A 22,452-nucleotide genomic window follows, 5' to 3' on the forward strand; every position below is an offset into this window, starting at 1 on the left:
GTGGAAGGACTACCCTTTCCGCCCCCTCCACCCCTCGAAGCGCAGGAACTGGGAAAATGGAGTCTGAACGTGGAATGAGTTTCCTCCATTGGAAGATGGCACCGGGTGGTCGCGTGGGACACAGGGACGCGCGGCTCTTTCCTCCATTTCAGCGCCGTGCTGAAGCTCCGAGACGGAGGCTCCGATTTCTCCCCGTGAAGGCGCTCGGGAAGACGGGCGCTCGGGGAAACCGGTGGCCGGAGCCGCAGCGCGCGGAGCCTCGGGCTCCGCCAGGAGCGGAGTGGGGCGGCGCTTCGGAGGGGCGGCGCCGCGGCCCGGCCTCGGCAGGCCCCGCCCCCTGGGCCGGCGGAAGCGGGACCGACCTCTCCTCCCAGACTTGGGCGTGACCCCGAGGGCGCACGCGCGCGCGCTGCACGCTGGGAAAGCGCCCGCGCGGCGGCCATTTTGTCTTATCGGCTTCTTTTTGGAGGAGGCTTTTTCGGCCAGCGTGCCGGCCGGAGAGGTTGGCGACGGGGTCGCCGGCGTTTTCCTCAGTGGGCGCCAGGGCTGGCGGGAGCAGCCGCTCGAGGGAAGCACCATGATTTCGGCCGCGCAGTTGTTGGATGAGTTAATGGGCCGGGACCGAAACCTGGCCCCGGATGAGAAGCGCAGCAACGTGCGGTGGGACCACGAGAGCGTAAGTCCCGCGGGCCTTGGGCCTGTGCCCAGGCGCCGTGGGGGGAGGGAGGCGGCGCGGGCTTGGGCCCGCCGGTCCCCGCGGCTCGACTCGGGGCGGTGGGCCACGACCGCGACGCTGTCGGGTGTCTGAGCCCGTGGCCGGCGGGAGCCGGGAGCGTGGCCCGGGAGGGAGGAGTCTGCCCGGGTCGGGGCAGGAGGGATGATTTGTTTTGGTTTTGGTGTCGAGGCAGCGCAGGGGACACGCGGGGAAGGAGTTACTGTATCTGGGGCTCCAGAGTCTTCATTTCATAATGGAATAGGGAAAAGCACACGTCCTCCCGTTATTTGGGCTGAGCGACGTAGCGAGACCGACGTTTCTGGCCCGGGTTCGTGGGGACAGTAGTCCGATTTCTGAATGGAGGCTTATCTGGGGAAATGAATCTTTAAAGAGGTCCTAACTTGGTCGGGTTCACCCGTATTTACAAAGGTTTGTTTGCAAATGTTGTTGGGTAGCAGCACGTTCTAGTCAGCGCTTGTCAAAGCCTTTTCTTAGAAAACTCGCTTGGTCCTCTGACCCTGTGAGTGAGGGTAACTGTTACACCCCCAGTTTCACGGGTGAGGCTCGCCCACCCGGGATCTGCCGGCCGGTTAAGTGGCGAAGCCAAGTCTTGGTGGCCCTGCCCACACTTCCATGCCGTCGGTTCTCTGAAAAGACCCTCATGTGTCCCAGGTGTTTTGAACGTGGAGCAATAACGGTTATTTTAAGTCTTACCTGAAGAACAGATGTAGGGTTTTAACTTTACTTGGCTTGCCGTTATAATCAAACAACATGGTAATTTAAAGGCAGTCGCTAATCAAAATATGAAGGAACGGTTAAACAAATAGAATTTTTTTTAAAAAAAAGTTAGTTGCTTACTCTCTAAACACAGGCTTTGGCCAGAGTAAAATCTCTTTGCAGCGCATGGAAACAAGTTAGTGCCACCCGAGTCCTTTCCGTGCATCGAAACATGCGTGTGTGTTTAAAGCAGCGGTTCTCAACCTGGGGGTCGAACGACCCTTTCACAGGGGTCGCCTAAGACCATCGGAAAACACATATATAATTACATATTGTTTTTGTGATTGATCACTATGCTTTAATTATGTTCAATTTGTAACAATGAAATTGGGGGTCACCACAACATGAGGAACTGTATTAAGGGTCGCGGCATTAGGAAGGTTGAGAACCACTGGTTTAAAGGATCGGGACGCTACCTGATTCCATAGTGTGAAGGGTTAAGGTGGGTCAGAGTCCCATATTTGGCATGGACCTCAAGAGAAGTGAAGCTTTTAGAAAGTTTGTAGGTTTTTAATGTTTTGGGGTTTCCCCCCTTATTTGTCTAAATAGGAGACAGTAGTTTTGTTGTTTGTCTTGACCCTCTTTTTTTGTAGGCATTTCTTTTTCACAGTGAGGTAACTTTTTCTTTTACCACTTAACTCAGTAATCTTTCCATCTAAGCTTTCCCCAGAAAAGGATTTAGTTGATGTACAAAAAAGACAATTATCAATTTTGAATCAAAGGAAAAATCGCTTTTGATTGCCTCCTTGTGGACTGGAGCCGCCTAAGCTGTAACCTCCTTGGTTTTTTGAACGGGGTTGTGGAGAAACTTTGTTTCCGTGGTGGTATTTATTCCCACATTGCATTATATGTTACAGGTTTATAACATTAGCAATGAGGCTCTCAGAATAGCAACTTAGGTTTTAATGTCATCTCAGCTGTTTTAAATCTGTTTACTTTTCAGTTTTAGTGCTTCTCGCTGATTTAAACTTTCTGTACTTGTCACCAAAGTATTTTATGCCTTTAATGACAGATTGCACTTCATTCCAGATTCAGGGATTTGAAAAAGTCAATTACTAGTATTTCAGATTCAGGACTGCAGGGGAAAGGTCGGCGTTGACCAGGAACAAAGCACATGGCCTCTTCTAAATAAGTCAGAATTATTGGAGGGGAAGTTCGTGGCACCACTTCCAGGTCATTTGGCTATTTTATGCTGGCTGTTAGTGCTAAAATCTTGGAGTAAGGGCAACTCCTGCATATAAATGTAGGGGTTTCACCATCACTGTAACCTGATATTTCAAAATATTTTTCCATTTCCATTCCTATAGTAATTGAATTTTTTTTCTTTGCAAGTTTTGCACTAGTTGGGGAAAGCAATTTCGGCTGGATGGAGTTATTTTGTTTAATGATTGAAATGGAAACTTTTACCTTAGTGGGTTTTTTTGTTTAATTTTTAAACATTTATTATTTTAGAGAGAGAGGAGGGTTGAGGGGAGAGACAGACATCAGTTTGTTGTTCCGTTTATTTATGCATTCATTGGTTGTTTCTTGTATGTGCCTTGACCAGGGATCGAACCGGCAACCTTGGTGTATCAGGACGTTGCTCTTAACCGACTGAGCTACCCCGCTAGGTCTTTACCTTATTGTTAAAAGTCATTCCTAGATGTCTATATCGGACCTGTATAATTTGTTTTAAATGTGGATTTCTGCATCTCACCCCTGCCCCCATTCTAATTATGCGCGTCTGGGGGAAGGCTCCAGAAATCTGCATATTTTATAATGGCCTCTTAAGCATTCTACTGCTTCCTGACCCACCTCTTAGTCCTGGGTTCTTAATTGTGAGTAGCACTTGGGAAAGCCCGGTTTTAAGTGTAAGGTGCATCTGTGATACAAATTATCCACCTTTCATTTATTTGTAATGATGTATATATTACCACTACCAAAAGTGAGTCTTGGGAAGGGCCGTTAGTACTTAACAGGTGTTCCCAACTCCTTTGCAGATTGCTTTGGATTTGAGGGAAAGTTTTCAGCTGAAGTGAAATCAGCCCTAGTGTTCCAAGGATTCATTGACACACCTTTTTTTTTTTTGCCTGGTTTGTTAATATTTTATTCCTTGTGATTGTATTTTGTGTTAAACAGTTTTGTTAATCCTAACCAACCGCAGTAATGAGGAAAGCATATGATTTTAACTGCTTAGTGAGAGCATCTTTCAGTTACTGTCCACATAAGAAGATTTCAGTGTTTGCCAGAGAAAGCATTAGAAGCCTTGTTATTAACAGAATAGATAAGAATTTTGTAGTTCAAAATGAGACTTTTACATTATAGATCTCAACCCAAATGTGAAATTATGTAACTGTTGACTTAACTCTAATTCTCATTATACCTAAAATGAGATTTCTTTTATCATTTATCAAATTGAAGTATGCTCTCTGTTCAGTGGAGGTTTAATTATTTAAAAAGGGAATTGAGGCCCTAACCGGTTTGGCTCAGTGGATAGAGCATCGGCCTGCGGAATCAAGGGTCCCAGGTTCGATTCCGGTCAAGGGCATGTACCTTGGTTGCAGGCACATCCCCAGTGGGGAGTGTGCAGGAGGCAGCTGATCGATGTTTCTCTCTCATCGATGTTTCTAACTCTCTATCCCTCTCCTTTCCTCTCTGTAAAAAATCAATAAAATATATTTAAAAAAAAAAAAAAGGGGGGGGGGGAATTGAGGCCTGGCCAGGTAGTTCAGTTGGTTAGAGCATGGTCCTGACATGTCAAGGTTGGGGGTTCGATCTCAGTCAGGGCACATACAAGAAGTAACCATGAATGCATAATTAAGTGGAACTACAAATCAATGTCCCTCTCTCTGAAACATTTTTTAAAGGGGGGAATTGAATTAAATGTTTTCTAAAATCTTCAAAATGTTAACAAACATTGCCATCAACTTGGAAGTTACTTAGAAAAGAAAAAAACAGTTAAGACTTCTGTCCACCATTTTTTTTAATATATTTTATTGATTTTTTACAGAGAGGAAGGGAGAGAGAGAGAGAGTTAGAAACATCGATGAGAGAGAAACACCGATCAGCTGCCTCCTGCACATCTCCCACTGGGGATATGCCCGCAACCCAGGCACATGCCCTTGACCGGAATTGAACCTGTGACCTTTCAGTCCGCAGGCCGATGCTTTATCCACTGAGCCAAACCGGTTTTGGCCTGTCCACCATTTTTACTTGTGAGCGTTCAAGTATTTTACTAGATATTTTTAATTCAGAGTCACCAGAATGTTCTTCTGTCAGAAATGCAGGCATTTCCTGCCTTACTCTATGCATGGCAGGCAGGTGAGTGTTGGCTTCTCGGAATTGCCAGCAGTCTGTGTTAATATGTGTTCTTAACTGCTGTTTGCTTTTTCTCCTCAGAGCATTCATAAGGAGTAGGGTGAATAGTTTGAGCTTCCATGTACCCATACCCAATATGACATTATCAACACATGGCCAATATTATTTCCTCTATATTCTCTGCCCCTTCCATTATTTTGGAGAATTCATCACTTCAGCCTTAATGATATCATTATGTATTTCTAAAATAGAGACTAAAAAAAAGGACAATGCTATTATCACACTGAAAATGTTAAGGTATTTGATTGATTGCTTTAGGGAAATTGTGGGTGTGTACTGTATCATTAGACTTGATTTCTTCACAAGGGGAAAAAGTAGCTTAAGTTAGTAATGTAGTGCTTCCTTATTTTATGAGTTATGCTTAATTTTCTCATTTGTTAATTGTAAGTTGGGGGAATTCCTGCGTTCATTCAACAAAAGTGTATTGCTCTTAAGCTATAGTAGTATATAGCATAGTATAGATACAGCACTTGGCCTGAGAGAACACCAGTCTGGTGGCAGATATGAAGGAGTGAATGAGTGCCACAATGGAGAAAAGCACAAATGAGAGGTGCACCTAACCCAGCCTGGGGTATTCGGGAAAGGCCTCCTAAAATGACCCTTAAATACTGGGACCTAAAGGATTAGTAGAAATTAGCTTGAAGGAGTGGGAGAGAAGACAAGTGTTACTAGGGCCTGAGGAATCTTAAATAGTGTTATAACTAAGGCTCTTGGTGTTTTTTTTGGGGGGGTGGGGGGGATGCATGTGGCTAGATGGGCATGCTATGGAAAATTGATTAAAATGTTTCCAACAGTTTGAGTAGGCAGTAAAAAGACTGAACCATAACTGCAAAGGTGTATATGTGATAAAAGGCATGCAAATGAATGACAATAGAAAGTGTGAACACGGTATAGTTGAACCCTGACAACAGTAGGTTATCAGGGACTGAATATTTTTGTTATAAATTCTTATAGTAAACATTTTCTCTTAAAAAAAAAACACCCACTCAATGAAACTCTTTTAGCTAAAAAGAAGCATTTGTTTCCAGCCAGAGTAGTCATTAAGCCAGCAATTTTCAACCTTTTTCATCTCATGGCACACACAAACTAATTACTAATATTCTGCGGCACACCAAAAGATATATTTTTTGCTGCTGTGACCAAAAGAAAAGTATAATTGTCATTCACATCACACGCTATTGTTGTGTTGGCTGTTGTCATTTTTTTTTTTTTAAACAATCTAAGGGAAGAGAAGTCAATGCCCCTGACTAAATTTGGGTATTGCATGTCTTAAAAATTCTTTTGGCACCGTGGTTGCGAATGGTTCAACCATGGTTACAAAGTGATAGGCATTCTTTTTTTTCTTTTTTTTTTAAACCCCCATCAGTAAAATTTCCAGGTATTCCTGATTTTTAAATGAAAAAAGTGTGTATGACAGTTTCAAAATAATAGGTTAACTTCTGCCAACATGATAAATTTAAAATGGGAGTAGAGTATCAAAAGCAGAAATTGGATGTTATCTTTATTATGACTTGGTTCTGTAAATCGGTCTGGTCTTTAACAGTGTTAGAACAATAACAGTGTAGGGTGTTTTGGTTGGTTTTTTGTTTTTTATAAAAAACAAATACTTCTTTTTTTCTAGATATCATCCCATACTTGTTGCTATTGGCCGGGGGTGGGGGTGGGGGGGGCGGCGGGCGGTGTCGGTGGTTAGTGATTTTAAAAGCTGGTATCTCTTCGTTAGTCTTACATATCTCACTGAAATGCAGGAGTCCAGAAGCCACCAATCACCTAACTAATAAAGGTCTAACAAATGAAATTGTTCTTATACTTACTTGGTTGAAAGGTGAAGATCCAGAAATGAGAAAATAGTTATTTGACACCTTTTCCTATATAGTTTTAAAACTGAAAATTTTTAAAAGTTAAGGTTAAGCACCTTTGTTTTTCTTCACTAGGTTTGTAAATATTATCTCTGTGGTTTTTGTCCTGCGGAATTGTTCACAAATACTCGTTCAGATCTTGGTAAGTGAATTTTCTATGTAACAATCAAATTTATGATTTAAAATGGCACTTTACCATTCTGAAAAGTTTTATCTTAAAGGATTATTGATAAAGAAATTTCTTTCCTGGCTTAGATTTTTGAACCTATTAATAAATGTCAGTTTAGTTAATTATACCTGTTTGTTTACATCCCCTCCTGAATCCTATCCACTAAAATGAAATTTTAAAAACAAAAAAGGTATAAATGGAAGAGGAGATATCATTAGAGATGTCAACAAATTTTTGGAAGAGGACAAAGTGGATGGAAGAGTAGCTACAAACTCAACAGAGCAGAGAAACCTGTACCCTAAAATTTAGCCTGCAGAAGGGGATATTAAACAGAAATGAGTGTTTGATCAGCAAAACTGTGGACAGACTCGGGATTAGGAGGCACCAGGTACCATAGAAGGCAGAGTTGAGTCACGGGACTGAAAATGGAAAGTCTAGTTAAGGGTTTTTCCACCTTGACATTTGACATTTGAGCTGAGTAATTTTCTTGTTTTTAGGGGTCTGTCCTGTGTTTTATAGGATGTTTAGCAGCATCCCTGGCCTCTAGCCTCTAGATGCCAATAGCAACCCCCAATTGTGACAACCAAAAATGTCTCCAGGCACTGCCAAATGTCTCGGTGGAGACGGACATAATCCCCCTCTGTTGACCACTAGTCTAGGTGATCCAGCCCTTAAAACCTGTGCATATGGTGATTCTTCCTCTCTCATTCCTGAGGGTTACTTTCTGGCGAAATTAAAGAGACTCTAGTTCAACTGAACCACAAGATTAAAAACAACAACAAAACAACTGACTTACTATTCTCCCAAGGATTGTACATAACTAGTATTGTTTTAGAACCATAAAAGAGAAGTTCACTAAGCACAATGCTTGCCCTATAGCATTAGGAGCACATCAGGGCTGGAAGAGTTTAGATATTGGGACTCCAGACATAGCACAGGGCAGTAAAGAGTAAAATTGAAGACTGTGAGAGATTAACTGAGTCTATATTCTTAATAGTGGGGTTTTCCCATTCCCTCCTCTGCCCTGTTCCTAGAAGAATACAGCCAGATGTTTTTCCCCAGGCAGAAGAGAAGAGGATTCTTTAGAGAAAGTGAACAGTTCCCGAGAAGTGATCTACAGGTACTGATCCTTGGGGAGTTCTTCTAAAAGAAAGTCTTGATGCCTGATTTTCCAGTGGGTAAAGCTCCTATTAGTTGACAAACCCTGCCTGTGCATACCAACTTCCAGTCAGATGTTGGAAGTGTTTCCCAGGCAAGGACACCAGTCAGACATTGAAGAAAACCTTCCACATGAAAGATTAACGAAAACTAACAGTGGAAAAGAATTTAGTGGAGTTAGAGATAAGGAAAACAAAGTTTTAACTAAATTTAGTATCAGAGAAATTAGAAGATATCAGGAAGAATAGGATGCTATATAAAAATGAAACTTTTGAAAAACCAAAAAGAGTTCTTGAAATTAGAACTAGAGAAATCTGAAATGAAATCATTGGAAAATTTTGAGAATAAAATCAAGAAAATTTGCTGGAGTGTTGGGTCATCGGACAGAAAATATTTAAAATATTAGCCCAGCTCTCTTAATAGCTGAAGTAAGAGTCTAGATCAGTGGTTCTCAACCTTGGCTGCACATTAGAATCACCTGGGAATCTTTTTAAAATCCTGATTTCTGGGCCTCATCCTCTGGAAATTCTGTTTCTTTGTTACTAATGTTGTGGCCCCACCCCATAACAAAGAAACAGAATTTCCAGAGGATGAGGCCCAGAAATCAGGATTTTTAAAAGATTCCCAGGTGATTCCAATGTGCAGCCAAGGTTGAGAAACACTGGTCTAGATAGAGAAAACAGAAAGGAGAAAAATTTTAAATTTGCAATACTGAAGGATGTTAGTCTCTAGATTGAATGTGGCCTTCATGTACTCAGCACAGTAAGTGAAAAAGATCCATACCAAGAAGACACCATTGTGAAATTTCCGAACACCTTGGGGGTGGGGCACACAGGATTGTGAATCAGACTGGCTTCAGATTTGTCGGTAACAACACTGGAAGCTTGAAGACATTGGAGAAACACCCTGAGGATTCTGACTGACAGATATTTTTACCTAGGTTGGCTTTATGATCAAAGGTGAAAGTGGGAGGGTGAAAAGAGATTTTTTTTTCCAGACATGCAAGATCTCAACATATATATCTCCCATGAACCTTTTCCCTGGAAATTCCACCAACACAAGGGCATAAACCAAGAAGGAGAAAAACAAGAGATCCAGTAAACTGCATTCAAAACAGACCAGAAAAGGAATTTCTTAGGATGACAACTCTGTTAGTGGGCTTAGAAAATAAGCAGCCCATATTGAAGAGATCAGGAAATCCGTGGAAGAAACTGAAGCTGATTTTCTGATGTGTTTTGAATCTTGAAGGAAGTTATTGTTGAGATAGCTTCTGTAGCTGAGTTAAAGTGTTTGAGAAGAATTTGGAAGTGAATAGAAAACTAAACAAATGAATTCTAACAAAGTGAAGTGTATTCAGTGTCATAATGCACCTTTTGTTGGCTCAGCAGTTAATAGTACTTACATAGTCAAACTTAAACACTGAATAGTTATTTAATCTAAAATTTTGATGCCCAACATCAACTAAAATAAGCATTGAATTTATGAATGTATGGATACTTTATAAATATCCAGAAGAAACAGCTAACAGTTAAAATTGGTAGCCTTTTAGAGGTGGGAAGGGATGAGACTAGGGTGCTAGTCTTGTACTGTTTGACTACACGTGCAGATATTCAAAATTAACAAGATGTCAGTGGTGGTTCTGACCAGTAGTCCACCCTCATCAGAGTTTTTTTTCTTGGGTGGCAGTAAGGAACAATTTTCTCTTTCCTCCCGCTCTCTCTCTGCTTAACATACAGTTGCTCTCCATTATACTGATCTCTAAGACTAAGGAAAACAGTTTTCGTGTGCTTGTTGGGCATGTTGCTTCATTATTCATCAGGCTCGATTTAGGTACCTACAGACTACTCAAATGACAAAATGAATCTTTTTCCCCTTTATTTGAAAAAGGAACTTTTTATTTTAGCAAGAGGAGAAGTTGGTAAGGTCACCAATACTTTATGTACATTCATATTTCTCGTTTTTTTTCCTTCAGGTCCATGTGAAAAAATTCATGATGAAAATCTACGAAAACAGTAAGTTACTTTTGTTTTTGGTCATCCCCCATCTCCCTTCTTCCCAGTCATTGGTTTAAAGAGGAAAAGGATTGAAGAAATCATTGGAATTAGTGTAAAATGAATGCCTGAGAGAGGCCCGTCCTATTCATTAGTTGGGGGTGGCAGAAAGTCGTAGCTTCTAATAATGATACGTCACAGCTGCTTATTGACACCCTGGTTTTATAAATGAGACTTGTCAGGTCACAGATCAAATATAGTAGTAGAGCTGGTATTGAAGCACCTAGATTTGCCTGATTGTAAAAGCTATGCTCTTAACCAAACATAATGTTAAATACCACCTTCCCTTTACCAGGAGGAGGGACAACTAGAAGTTCACTTCTTAAATACCTAGTTTACCTTTTAGCCTAAATGCAGCTATGGGACTTGTTATGGTAGAATATGTGAGTTGTAATGAATAGAGATCTGGAAAAAATTTAATGCTTGTTTATTTTCATTTTTATCAGGTATGAAAAGAGTTCTCGTTTCATGAAAGTTGGCTATGAGAGAGATTTTCTTCGATACTTACAGAGTTTACTTGCAGAAGTAGAACGTAGAATTAGACGAGGCCATGCTCGTTTGGCATTATCTCAAAACCAGCAGTCCTCTGGGGTGAGAATGAAATTAATTTACAATCTTTGTAAAGTGTTCTTGTTCTCTGGAGAACTTTCTAGTATTGAAACTTGTGTTCAAGTTCATTCATTACTTTGTGTTCTTTTAAAATGACATAAAACTTATTTAAAAGGCATTTTTTCAATCTTTATTAGTAAATGTAATACTGATTTTGCTAATCAGATTTTTCTCTTAAATGTTAGTAACTGACAATATGTAATTGACTAACAGAAATTAAAGATAACTGAGTTACTATCCTTGTGATTCAACATTTTAATTATTAAATACAAACAATATGTGAGAGTCTGAATGTTTACTTTTGTTCTTTACTGTTTGATAATACATTTTATTGTCTTCAATAGGCAGCTGGCCCAACAGGCAAAAATGAAGAAAAAATTCAGGTTCTAACAGATAAAATTGATGTACTCCTGCAACAGGTAAGAACTGTGTGCATTAGTGTCAGGAAATACTTAGAATAAACATTTACCCAAAGAAGATCGGAGGATGGCAAATAAATACGTGTAAAGGTGCTCAATATCTTTAGGAAAATACAAATTAAAACCACAACAAGGTACTAGTTGTACACCTATCAGAACAGCTAAAATTAAAAAGACTGACCATGCCATGTGTTAGTGAAGCTGTGGGCAAACTGGAACTATTGTACACTGCTGCTGGAATATTAAATGGTACAACCACTTTGCAGAAGAGTTTTATCTATTTAAGTTAAAGGAGATATCGTGAGCCATTTCACTACTAGATATTTACCCAAGAGAAATAAAAACATGTTCACACAAAGAGTTGTATGCCAATGTAAACAATGTGTATAGCAATTTTATTCATAGTAGGCAAAAAACAAAAACCTACAACTAAAATGTCTATCAACAGGTGAATGGATAAACAAATTATGATGTATCCATGCAATGGAATACTACTCAGTAATATAAAGGAACTAGAGGCCCAGTGCACAAAAATTTGTGTGTGGGTAGGGTCCCTAGGCCTGGCGGGCGATCAGGGCCAATCTGTAGAGCGACCGGCAGAGCGATCAAGGCCTCCGCTCTCACCCATCTTGGCTGGCCTGGCGCCGGCCCCGCCCCCTGCTGCCACCACCAGTTGGGGCCTGCTGGCTGGGGGCAGCTCCTGCATTGAGCCTCTACCCCTTGGTGGTCAGTGCACTTCATAGCGACCGGTCATTTTGCTGTTCAGTTGATTTGCATATTAGGATTTTATATAGATAGATTACACATAACAGTATGATGAATTTTAAGTTAATTAGGCTGAGTGAAAGAAGCCAGGCCACAGGTGCGCGCCCCCCCCCCCTTATATAAAATTCTACAAAATGCAAAATAATCTATAGTGAAAGAAAGCAAATCAGTGGTGGTTTGGGGAGGAGATACTACAGAAGCATAAAGGAAATCTATTGGGGTGATGGAAGTTTTTATTATCTAGATGAAGGTATTGGTTTCTTGTGTGTCAAAACTTAACCACATTGTGCACTTTAAAATAAGTAGCGTAGTAGCGTATTACATGTCAAGTAAACTTTGTTAATGCTATAAAAAAATCAAAAGGGTAAATTAAACAGGCTTTAGTGAACAAAACCAAACAGAAAGACCCAAACAACCATGCTAATGAAGCACGGGGGGAGGGGAGGTATTTGGATGATTTCGTTAGAAAGGAGCTTGAATGTGTTTATTTGTTTTAATCCGCCGTAGATTGAAGAATTAGGATCTGAAGGAAAAGTAGAAGAAGCCCAAGGAATGATGAAATTAGTTGAACAGTTAAAAGAGGAGAGAGAATTGCTTAGGTCCACAACATCGGTGAGTAGCAACCTCATTTTGATTTACCCAGGCTGTTTGCTGTGAATTACTAGAACCTATTTGTTTGAGACCCTCTGTAAACAATTTTCTAGTGTCCTCCATCAAAATCAGCAAACCTTTATCACAAAGGGCTGCATAATAAATACTTTACATTTGCAAGCCACACTGTCCTGAGGCAGCTACCTAGCTCTGCCTTTATGAAAGCAGCTTTAGACAATACATAATAAACAAATGGGTGAGGCTTTTTATCCAATAAAATTTTATTTACAAAAGCAGGCCTCTAGCTGCTGGCTTGCCAACTGGTGCCTTATATCATCATGAGTATTCTCGGGTTTATTGTACACTTATCAGAATAGCTAAAATAAAAAAGACTGACCATATCAAGTGTTAGTGAAGGTTGGGCAAACCGGAACTATCGTAGTTGTGGGGTTTTTTGTTGTTAAAATAAGTTACTCGGTACATATTAATCTTTAATATTGGTATACTCTGAAAATATCTGCAGCTTTTAATAAACTGTCTTAATTAGAGAATATGTATTCATGGATATTGATGGTAGAATACAATTGGTTTCCAACTGCTAACTAGGATATGTTCAGATTATGCTCAATTCATACCTTAATGATTTTGAAAAACATTTTTACTATGGAAGTGACACCTTTAGCCTATTGAATCTAACAAAAAATGAACTTAATAGAGTATAAAATAGGTAGCTTTTTAAAAGGTTAACTTTTTCAAGGTGGTGCAGATAATTCAGTGGTTACAGTTGAGCAGTGAGGACTCAGCATTTCCTAGATGAGACAAAGAGTGGTTACTATTGTCACCCTTCCCCTCTAAAAAGTATACCCAATTGCTGCTGGTATTAAGGCTGGGGGAGATGGGAAATAGCAGTTCACAAAATTAAGTCTGCTGTAAATGTTAAGTATTCTTTTGAGGTTTGTTTGTTTTCTCGTCCTCAGACATTCTTATAACTGATTTATCATTTTAGACAATTGAAAGTTTTGCTGCCCAAGAAAAACAAATGGAAGTTTGTGAAGTGTGTGGAGCTTTTTTGATTGTAGGAGATGCCCAGTCCCGGGTAGATGACCATTTAATGGGAAAACAGCACATGGGCTATGCCAAAATCAAAACTACTGTAGAGGAATTAAAAGTAAGTTTCTTTTAAACATATATTTTAGCGATAGCTAATATATTTTATTATGGCTAAAGATTGATTACATAGATATAAACCTCTTGGTGATATTTTGTTAGTGTGTTATTTGAGGCAGTGATAATCCCTATAAAACTTTGCTTAATCGGTTAGATTAGAAAAGTATTTTATTGTCTTCACTCCATGAATTTGGGGAAAAGAATTTTCCTGAGGATTTAGTCACGTAATGATATCTTGTGTATGTATGTGGTGTTGGAATTTCCCTTGAAGGCATAAAATTTTCTAAGTTGGTCTACAAATGCTCCATGTTAGATAACCATTGTTTGACAATGTCTTTAAAGTTTATAGCTCTAAAAAAATTTATTTCCTTAGGAAAAATTAAGAAAAAGAACTGAAGAACCTGATCGTGATGAGCGTTTAAAAAAAGAGAAGCAAGAACGAGAAGAAAGAGAAAAAGAGCGGGAGAGAGAACGGGAAGAAAGAGAAAGGAAAAGACGAAGAGAAGAGGAAGAGAGAGAAAAAGAAAGGGCTCGCGATAGGGAGAGAAGAAAGAGAAGTCGTTCACGGAGTCGCCACTCAAGCCGAACTTCTGACCGAAGATGCAGCAGGTCTCGGGACCACAAAAGGTCACGAAGTAGAGAAAGAAGGCGAAGCAGGTTTGTAGAACACGTGAGACAGTGCCTGGTGCAGTGCGTGTATTAGTAAAAACAGTAGTAACTACTAGTTTTTGTTATTCCTTGATACTTGGGGTGGTTTTAAGTATCATTAAGCATGAGGATGGATTATGAAAGTTGAATCAGTGAACTAATCCATCTTCAAGGCAAATTCTTGGCAATTTCCCATCAGTCTGGGGGGGTTTGATGCAATCTTACTTAGGAAGTGAGTTTACTAGGTGGTCTTTTATTTTTTTTATTTTTTAAATATATTTTATTGATTTTTTACAGAGAGGAAGGGAGAGGGATAGAGAGTTAGAAACATCGATGAGCCAGAATTATCAATCAGCTGCCTCCTGCACACTCCCCACTGGGGATGTGCCCGCAACTAAGGCACATGCCCTTGACTGGAATCGAACCCGGGACCCTTGAGTCCGCAGGCCGATGCTCTATCCACTGAGCCAAACCAGTTAGGGCTAGGTGGTCTTTTAAATACTTCTCAGTGGTCCTAAGAAAACATTTAAATCATATGGTTTTTTAGGTAAGATTATCTACTTTTGCTTTGAACAACATCAAGCATAATTAAGAACTAAAACATGTAACTAATTCTTTAAAAACAAAAATATGAAATTAAATTAACTTCTAATTAGAGTTGTGATTAAAGAAGGGGTCAAAGAGCATGATAACTATCTTAGCACTTTGAAAAATTGAAGTTAGATTTTCAGTTAAGATGTCTAGTGTAAATGGGTTTAGTAAATTACATTCATTTGCCTTTTAAGGGGAAATTTAGTTTAATCTTATTATTTATTCAGTGGTATATAATTTCTCTCGTAATATCAGCTGAAACTGCTTTCCTTTCATTTTAAATTATTAAGAAGTAGAGATCGCCGAAGAAGCAGAAGCCATGATAGATCAGAAAGAAAGCATAGATCTCGTAGTCGAGATCGAAGGAGATCAAAAAGCCGGGATCGAAAGTCATACAAGCACAGGAGCAAAAGTCGGGACAGAGAACAAGATAGAAAATCCAAGGAGAAAGGTTAGTTTATGTGAGAATTTGATTCATTAAGTACTATTTTTACATTCTTGCCTCCTCAATCTTTGAAATGGCTGGGTTCCATTTTCAAGCTATACTCCTTTTTCACTTAACAGTGATCACCATTCAGTGGGAGATGGGCATTATTGTCCCCTCTCCTGCTCTAATTTGTGAGAATGACAGTTGACCTGGTACTTTCTTAGGACACATTAAAACTACATCATTCAATTTATAACCTGAAGTCTTATCTAGATCCGTGGTCGGCAAACTATGGCTCGCCAGCCACATGCGGCTCTTTGGCCCCTTGAGTGTGGCTCTTCCTAAGCCTTAGGAGTACCCTAATTAAGTTAATAACAATGTACCTACCTATATAGTTTAAGTTTTAAAAATTTGGCTCTCAAAAGAAATTTCAATCATTGTACTGTTGATATTTGCCTCTGTTGACTAATGAGTTTGCCGACCACTGATCTAGATTATTCTAAGTATTGCATTATCTTTCAGGTGTTTTTAAGCTGTAGAATATATTAACTTGGTTACTATTGGCAGCATTTTAAAAAAATCTGTAGTGTTCCATAATATGTCTTGCAGAATAAATGTACACTGTTGCGTTGGTCCTCATGTGTAACATTCATGTAACTCAGTAATTAGCTTTTTTATATATATATATTTTTATTGATTTCAGAGAGGAAAGGAGAGGGAGAGATAGAAACATCAATGGTAAGAGAGAATCATTGATCGGCTGCCTCCTATACACCCCCTACTGGGGGTCAAACCTGGGACCCTTCAGTCCGCAGGCCGATGCTCTATCCACTGCGCCAAACCAGCTAGGGCAGTAATTAACTTCTAAGTTCACAGAAGTTTAGTATCTTACCATGTGGTTTAACCATGTTTTCTAATGAAACATCATGCTGTTTCCCCTCTACTTTTTTTGTTTGTTTTCTGTGGCATTTTAGTATTTGGTTTATTGTGCACTATTAATGGACTGTCTCATTTTGTCTTTGGCATGTTTTCACAAGGATATTCTCATCCTTTAACTTAGCCTTTATTGAAAGATAATTCTTTTAATAATTGAGGTCTTCTTTCTTCATTTTCTTCAGATTCTTTGAGCGTCTTTTATATTAACTGTTCTGCTTTGCATGACATTTAGGAATGAGAGGGCCTATTTCTAATTTTCTTGGCTCTGCTTGTTCCATACTGTTCTGCCTATGTCCATGTTTGGTCACCACATAATGTGTGTGCTGCTGTTCGAGTTTATTGTACTGGACATTCATGTGGTACTCGTTCATCGTTTTCTTTATGGAACTAGCTTGTTCTGGTTTTTTTGGTTGGAGGGTGTCAGACTCGGGTTTTTGCTAGAGTGAATTAGAACTAGCAGTGCAAACAGTAAACTTATTTTTGGTCTTTTGCTTTTATTTTTCCTTAAATCAGTTCACTTTCTTTTAAAATATATTTACATATATTGGCTTTTTCTACAACATGGAGCAAATGTTAAAACGTAGGAAACAGGGACCGTTTTTTAAACTTGCATGAGCTTTAGTATTTGCCATTTAAGTTCGGAAGTTACTTCTGTGATTCAGAGGCTACACAGGAATAACTGTTAGCTGTGAGAAAGTTTTACCCAACATTTTTGTAAGACTTTCTGTACGATGTATTTTTGGGTGAGGGGTCAAATCTTAGGCAGATATTGATGTCAGAGATCAAATTAATCACTTATCTTTGAGAACTAAAGTTCTTTGGTATAACATCATTCATGCTACTTAAAATAGTTGGATTGGTTCTCAGGGACAAAAGTTAGCAAGCTTTCATAGCTATCTGGGATCAACATTGAGCAATAAAAGCCACTGGCCTAAAGCAGATGTGCTTATGTAATTTCTGGATTAAAAAAAAAAGATGTCCTGGATTGCTTAGCTATAATCCTAATTGTAATGACATCATGGAATGTAATATAACTTTCAAGTAAACTGTGTTGTGTTTAGAATATGGACAAACCGGGATTTTCCTGGTGAGATACTGAGGAAGGATAGAGGGCTTGATTCAGAGAAAACTGCATCAGATCCATCTTGAAAAGCTGAGTATGCTGTGATAGATTTATCTTTAACTTTGGGCCTCTTTTAGAAGTGATGGTATGATTTTATTGGCTTTTGAGATTGCCACTCAGGCACTCCCAGGTATATAAATGACGGAAGGTCTGAACTTTGAGGCCAGATGTGAGCAGTAGCCAACATCTGATATGCTAATGAGTAAGAGGGAGCTCACTACTCCAGGTGCTGTGACAGAAGCACTTTAACTCCGCAAATGAAAGCGATTTTCTCACACAAACCCATTTTTCTTACCGCCAACCAATTGAGGGTACTCTCTTTGCCAAGAGAGTTTCCTTTTTTTAATCTATAGCCCTAGAATCCACCACACTTTGTGGATGTCCTTAGGACTATTAAGATCTACCATATTTACATAGGGCAGAAGATAAGATTATTGGACTGACTACTAGTCCTCTACGGGGCAACAAGACGACTCTTCCTCATTGAAGCTACCTGTGCACCGGAGAAGCCCATAAGGCACAAAGGGAGGACTTTCCCACAAGGTCAGTTAGAGCACACTGTACTGGCACAGTTCTCATAAGTGGACAGACAGACGTGAAGCAAGTCCTGCAGTCAGCTACTTGGACGTTGCTTTGTGCGTTTTGCAAGTGTTGTGGACTGACCATGCTCCTTCACATAAGATCTTCAATTCTTACATTCTTTGGATGGTGTCCCTTATACCATATTTTGTTTTCATACCATTCCTCTCCCAGTTACTAATGTTATGTCTTAACACCTTTGTCCAGGTTCTGTGAAGGGTTCTGCTTCTCTTAAAACGTCTGTCTTATGAACTAGTCTGCTAGACCAGCTATTCTTAACTTAGTTGTAAGGGGAAAAAAATGGGTTTTTTTCCCCCCAGAAAGTTTGTAGGTTGCTTTAACATTTCCTGTAGAAAACTTTTGTTAGGTAATACTTGGAACTGAAAAGGCTACCCTATACTTATTCTGTGTACCACTTTTTACTTTTAGTCTGAAGCTTCACCATTCCAAAGAAAACAGTACAAGAAAAACATCGAGACTCGCTTTTTCATTCTTTATTTGTAGCTGAGTTGAACTTAATGTCTCCTTTTAGAAAAACAACTCTTGAGTTGGCCTAAATATTACTTAGCAAAGCGTAAAAAAGTTCAGTACTTGGATTGAGATTTAAGACCCACTTTCCTTCATTGGGCTTGTCCTTGGGCATTCAAATATAATTTATATAATAAAAGCAGAGTATGCAAATTGTCCCCTCTACCAGTAGTTGTCCCGGAGTTTGACCAGGGGGTGGGGCCAGCCAGCAGCCGCTAGGGACCCTACCAGTGCACGCATTTTGTGCACCGGGCTTCTAGTATAGATAGTTAAGCAATCTTTTGTACTTAAAAATAGTTGGAGAAACGTGCCTACTAAATATACAACTTTTTTCACCCATTTAACTTAATAAATTTACTTCATGTGAACACAGCTTCTGTGTACTGTCTTCCATATCTTTCCCATTGCTTTTTGGTGGTTTTTACCCTAAATAAAATTTACTTAAATTTTAGTTTCTGCAGTGATTTGGACTTACCTGTACTTTAGATTCTTACTAGTTGGATAATTTGCCCACTATTTTACCTTTTGTTTTCTCTGATTTCCCACTCCTCCATAAATTACTGATTTTATCTCTTTGATAAATTGACCAAACTGTGTACTTTGTAGTCTGTGGGAAGTGATTGTCTTTTTATCTCTTGATTGTTTCACTTTTCAAAGTATCATGTATTTTACTTTAAAATCCACGATCAATGTCTTCTTTTATGGCAGAAAAGAGGGGATCTGATGATAAAAAAAGTAGTGTGAAGTCCAGTAGTCGAGAAAAACAGAGTGAAGACGCAAACACTGAATCAAAGGAAAGTGATACTAAGAATGAGGTCAATGGGACCAGTGAAGACATTAAATCTGAAGGTGACACTCAGTCCAATTAAAACTGATCTGATAAGACCTCAGATCAGACAGAGGTAAGTGTATTGTTTCTCACTTTGATTAGGGCTTTTTGTTACTGTTTGACAGTGCAGCGTAAGTATGCACAGATGAAGATGGAACTAAGCCGAGTAAGAAGACATACATCTTCTGAAGGAAAAGACAGTGTAGTCCTGCAAAACATTTTGAGGTACATTGTTTTGTCTCAGCTATTTTGTAGCAGACTCGTGCCCCCATTAGTGTGCCTCTTTGGAAATTATTGCCCACATTTGTAATATAGTCGCCATTGAAAAGTTAATTATCCTTTTTTTAGGGATTTTGCTGTCATTTCTTTTTATTTTTTTAAATAAAAAGGTTGAACTGTTTTTTTTTTTTTCTTTTTGGTATTAAGTCCATCTTGTGTTGGTACATTGGCAGAGACATTGCTTTAAAAACTTAAATATTTCTGAGGCACATGTTGGACTACTTTGTTTTAATTAAACTGCTAGTTATTTCTTTGTCAAGGATGTTTCTAGTTTTTTGCTTTATTGCCTTGCATTCTAATGCAGTTTGTTCTGTAACTCGAGAGCCAGTAGCATTGGATTGATGGAAGTGTAGGGTTTATGAATTATTGCAGCTGACTACCATACCTCACACAGCGTTGGTGTTGTGAGCGGCCCATGAAAAGCCAAATTAAAAATCAAGGATTCAGTCAAACTAAGCAGGTACTCATGCCAGGTACTCCTTTCTCTACCCACATCCATGTTTGAATGCTATTGCCTGTGATCTTTACGCTTAACTGTTGTGTATCTTTTTTGTTCTTTACAAGAAGCACAGAGGGGTTTTTGTGTATTGCGTGAAACTTATAAATCAAATGTTAACAGAATGGAATTTTTTTTCAACTGTATGTAGGGATGCAGTGGTGCCCAGAATTAGATATCTTTAAAGAATTTTAAATACAATAAACACTTCATATTATTCGCCTTGTTACATTCAATGCAATTCTCAAGTCTTTAAGAGGTATGTGTTTAATATTTCCTACTGTGTAGGAGAATTTTGCCGTCAACCAGAGGTATATAGGAATAGTCGCTGGCTGATACATTTAAAGCAGCAGTGAATAGCAAGGATAGACATTTTCAATCTGAATGTAAAGAACTGATGAACCATACAGAATGAATTTGGGTTTTTAAAGAACTATTAAAAGTCAGGTTTTATCAGAGTTCTTAAAACCTACAAACTATTCATTCTTTGGGCTAGTGGCGTGGGATAGAACATTCCTAATGAAAGGGAGTACCAATTAGTTGATTTATCGGTGGCATTCCTTTTCTAGGACAGCAGTATAATGTGATGTCTGTGTGAGCCATTCCCACATAGGCAAGTATACACAGGCACATGGCTTTAAGACCACACTGATGCCTTGATAATGAAAAAGAATACAAAAACATTCCATATACATATATTATTAGCAGTTAGTGACTGGGCCAACACTTAGTCATAAAAGATTGCCTTTTACATGCTGTCTAATTATCATTTTTCCCCAAATTTTGCATTATAGGACTACTGTTCGAAGATTTTTGGAAGAAAACTGAAAACGGCATAAAGTGAAGACCGACATTAAAATGAGGTGAAAGAAAACTATAGTGGCATAGAAAAAGTATAAAGCTCAGTTAGTTGTTTTTTTTTTATTATTATTAAAAATTAATTCAGGACTCATGTGACCTACCAGATTTCAGAACATGTGTTAATATATATATGCCACTGAAAACTTAGGTCATGTATCATATTTTTTTCTTTAAGACTTTTTAAGAAATATTACCTAAACATGTGGCTTGCTCAGTGTTTAATTGCAAGTTTTCACTCTTGGACTTTGAAAACAGGATTAAACGTTAGTATTCGTGTGAATCAGACTAAGTGGGATTCCATTTTTACAACTCTGCTATTCCTAGCCTTTGGATTTAGAAGTGAAAATAAAGTATCTCTGACTTTCTGTTACAGATTTGATTGTCTCTGTCATTGGAAAGTTTTAGTATTCATCTTTTTCTAATAAAGGCATTGACTCTGAACTAGTCCCTTGTTTTAAATATAAGAGGTACACTGTTACACTAGAGGTATTAGTGCACAGTTTTATGTGGTTCTGTTTAAGACTAATTTTTATAGAATTTCCACAGTTTAAATGTTTTTAATAATGGTGCTTCAATTTGGGGTAGTAAAGAGTAAATTTGAATTTTGCTTTTAAGTAGCAAAGATGTATAGTGCACTAGAATATATTTTTACATCTCTGAGATATCTTTAGTGGTAGTAAATTCAACACATCCGTCTGATGATCACTATCCTCTAGCTGTGATATAATGATGTAGAAGAGCATTCAAGAACTTTTAACTCATTTTTGGTCTTTGTTTTAAATCGTGTATCAAGATTTCTTTTACCCAATCTTGTTAGAATACAAATGTAAATTTCTATGGGTGTGTAATAGGTTGAACAAGGATTTTTTAAAAAACTGATGGATAAGCTGATGATTTCTTTCCCCTTTGGCCACGTATGGAAAATTTGGTAGTGAGTTCCTATTGATAGCCCACTCTGTCAACGACTGTATAAAATTACCTCGTTACATGTCATAATATTTTGTGATTTATAGTCTTCGAGTATTGCCATCAGTTTATAGGTAAAGAAATTGAGTAAGTGGTTTAAATGACTTACCCAAGGTCATCTGGCTCCATGTTGGGAGCTAGCACATGGAATCTAGTAGGTCTGGGCCTCAGTGTTATGCCACTGCATTTTTTCAATAGGCATAATGAACTGTCACAGAATTTACTAAAATACTCTCCACCCAGCTTTGGAAAACCATGAAGCTGACAATTCAGAGGCTCTATGAGATAATGCCTTGAGGACAGTGCACTCCTGGCTTACCTAAGTGATTCTGAAGATGCAGCAAATGGGTTATCTGCATTTGTCAAAGATGATTCACATGATAATTAAGATGGGATGGAAAAACAATCTAACACAAAATCAGCCACCTCCAAGCATTGCTTTGTGTAGTTAGACATGATTGCCTGTAGGGAGAGAATTTAAAGTGACAGTTTACTATATTCTATTATTAAATATTAAGGTATTAAAATGCCAGGTTTATTATTCCTTTCTGC

At 38.8% G+C, this 22,452-nt stretch overlaps 1 protein-coding gene and 1 long non-coding RNA gene across 16 annotated transcripts in view; one reads left to right on the forward strand and one right to left on the reverse strand.

Annotated features, from left to right (window-relative positions):
• Window positions 1-432: 432 nt before the first annotated feature.
• LUC7L3 (LUC7 like 3 pre-mRNA splicing factor) lies at window positions 433-21,304 on the forward strand. 13 transcript variants are annotated; one of them, XR_004972730.1, is made up of 13 exons: window positions 434-676; window positions 6,784-6,850; window positions 10,008-10,047; window positions 10,533-10,677; window positions 11,040-11,114; window positions 12,387-12,491; window positions 13,477-13,638; window positions 14,011-14,294; window positions 15,167-15,327; window positions 19,178-19,318; window positions 19,424-19,523; window positions 19,950-20,037; window positions 20,868-21,304. XR_004972730.1 is itself a non-coding variant. In XM_036339339.1 (13 exons), exons 1-12 carry the CDS (start codon window positions 578-580, stop codon window positions 19,994-19,996), a joined length of 1,404 nt encoding a protein of 467 aa, XP_036195232.1. In that variant the 5' UTR covers window positions 434-577; the 3' UTR covers window positions 19,997-20,037; window positions 20,868-21,304. The 13 variants fall into 13 exon arrangements, 10 of the variants coding, with proteins under 10 accessions (XP_036195230.1, XP_036195228.1, XP_036195232.1 ...); XM_036339339.1 differs by having other exon boundaries at window positions 19,972-20,037; XR_004972729.1 differs by having other exon boundaries at window positions 433-676; window positions 19,424-20,037.
• LOC118671306 overlaps window positions 19,697-22,452 on the reverse strand; it is a 28,464-nt gene continuing 25,708 nt past the window's right edge. For all 3 annotated transcript variants that reach the window (XR_004972733.1, XR_004972734.1, XR_004972732.1), the window contains one exon: window positions 19,697-22,362. This is a non-coding gene — a long non-coding RNA (uncharacterized LOC118671306). The remainder of the gene's footprint in view (window positions 22,363-22,452) is intronic.

Source organism: Myotis myotis, unplaced genomic scaffold (assembly GCF_014108235.1).
Source record: "Myotis myotis isolate mMyoMyo1 unplaced genomic scaffold, mMyoMyo1.p scaffold_m19_p_17, whole genome shotgun sequence".
NCBI lineage: Eukaryota > Metazoa > Chordata > Mammalia > Chiroptera > Vespertilionidae > Myotis > Myotis myotis.

Bases quoted from the DNA above. Each gene is read 5' to 3' on its own strand.
- LUC7L3 (XM_036339335.1), top strand. From the start codon at position 578: ATGATTTCGGCCGCGCAGTTGTTGGATGAGTTAATGGGCCGGGACCGA. The intron at 6,851-10,007 runs GTAAGTGAATTT...TTTTTCCTTCAG, and splicing joins AAATACTCGTTCAGATCTTG to GTCCATGTGAAAAAATTCAT. The intron at 11,115-12,386 runs GTAAGAACTGTG...AATCCGCCGTAG, and splicing joins TTGATGTACTCCTGCAACAG to ATTGAAGAATTAGGATCTGA.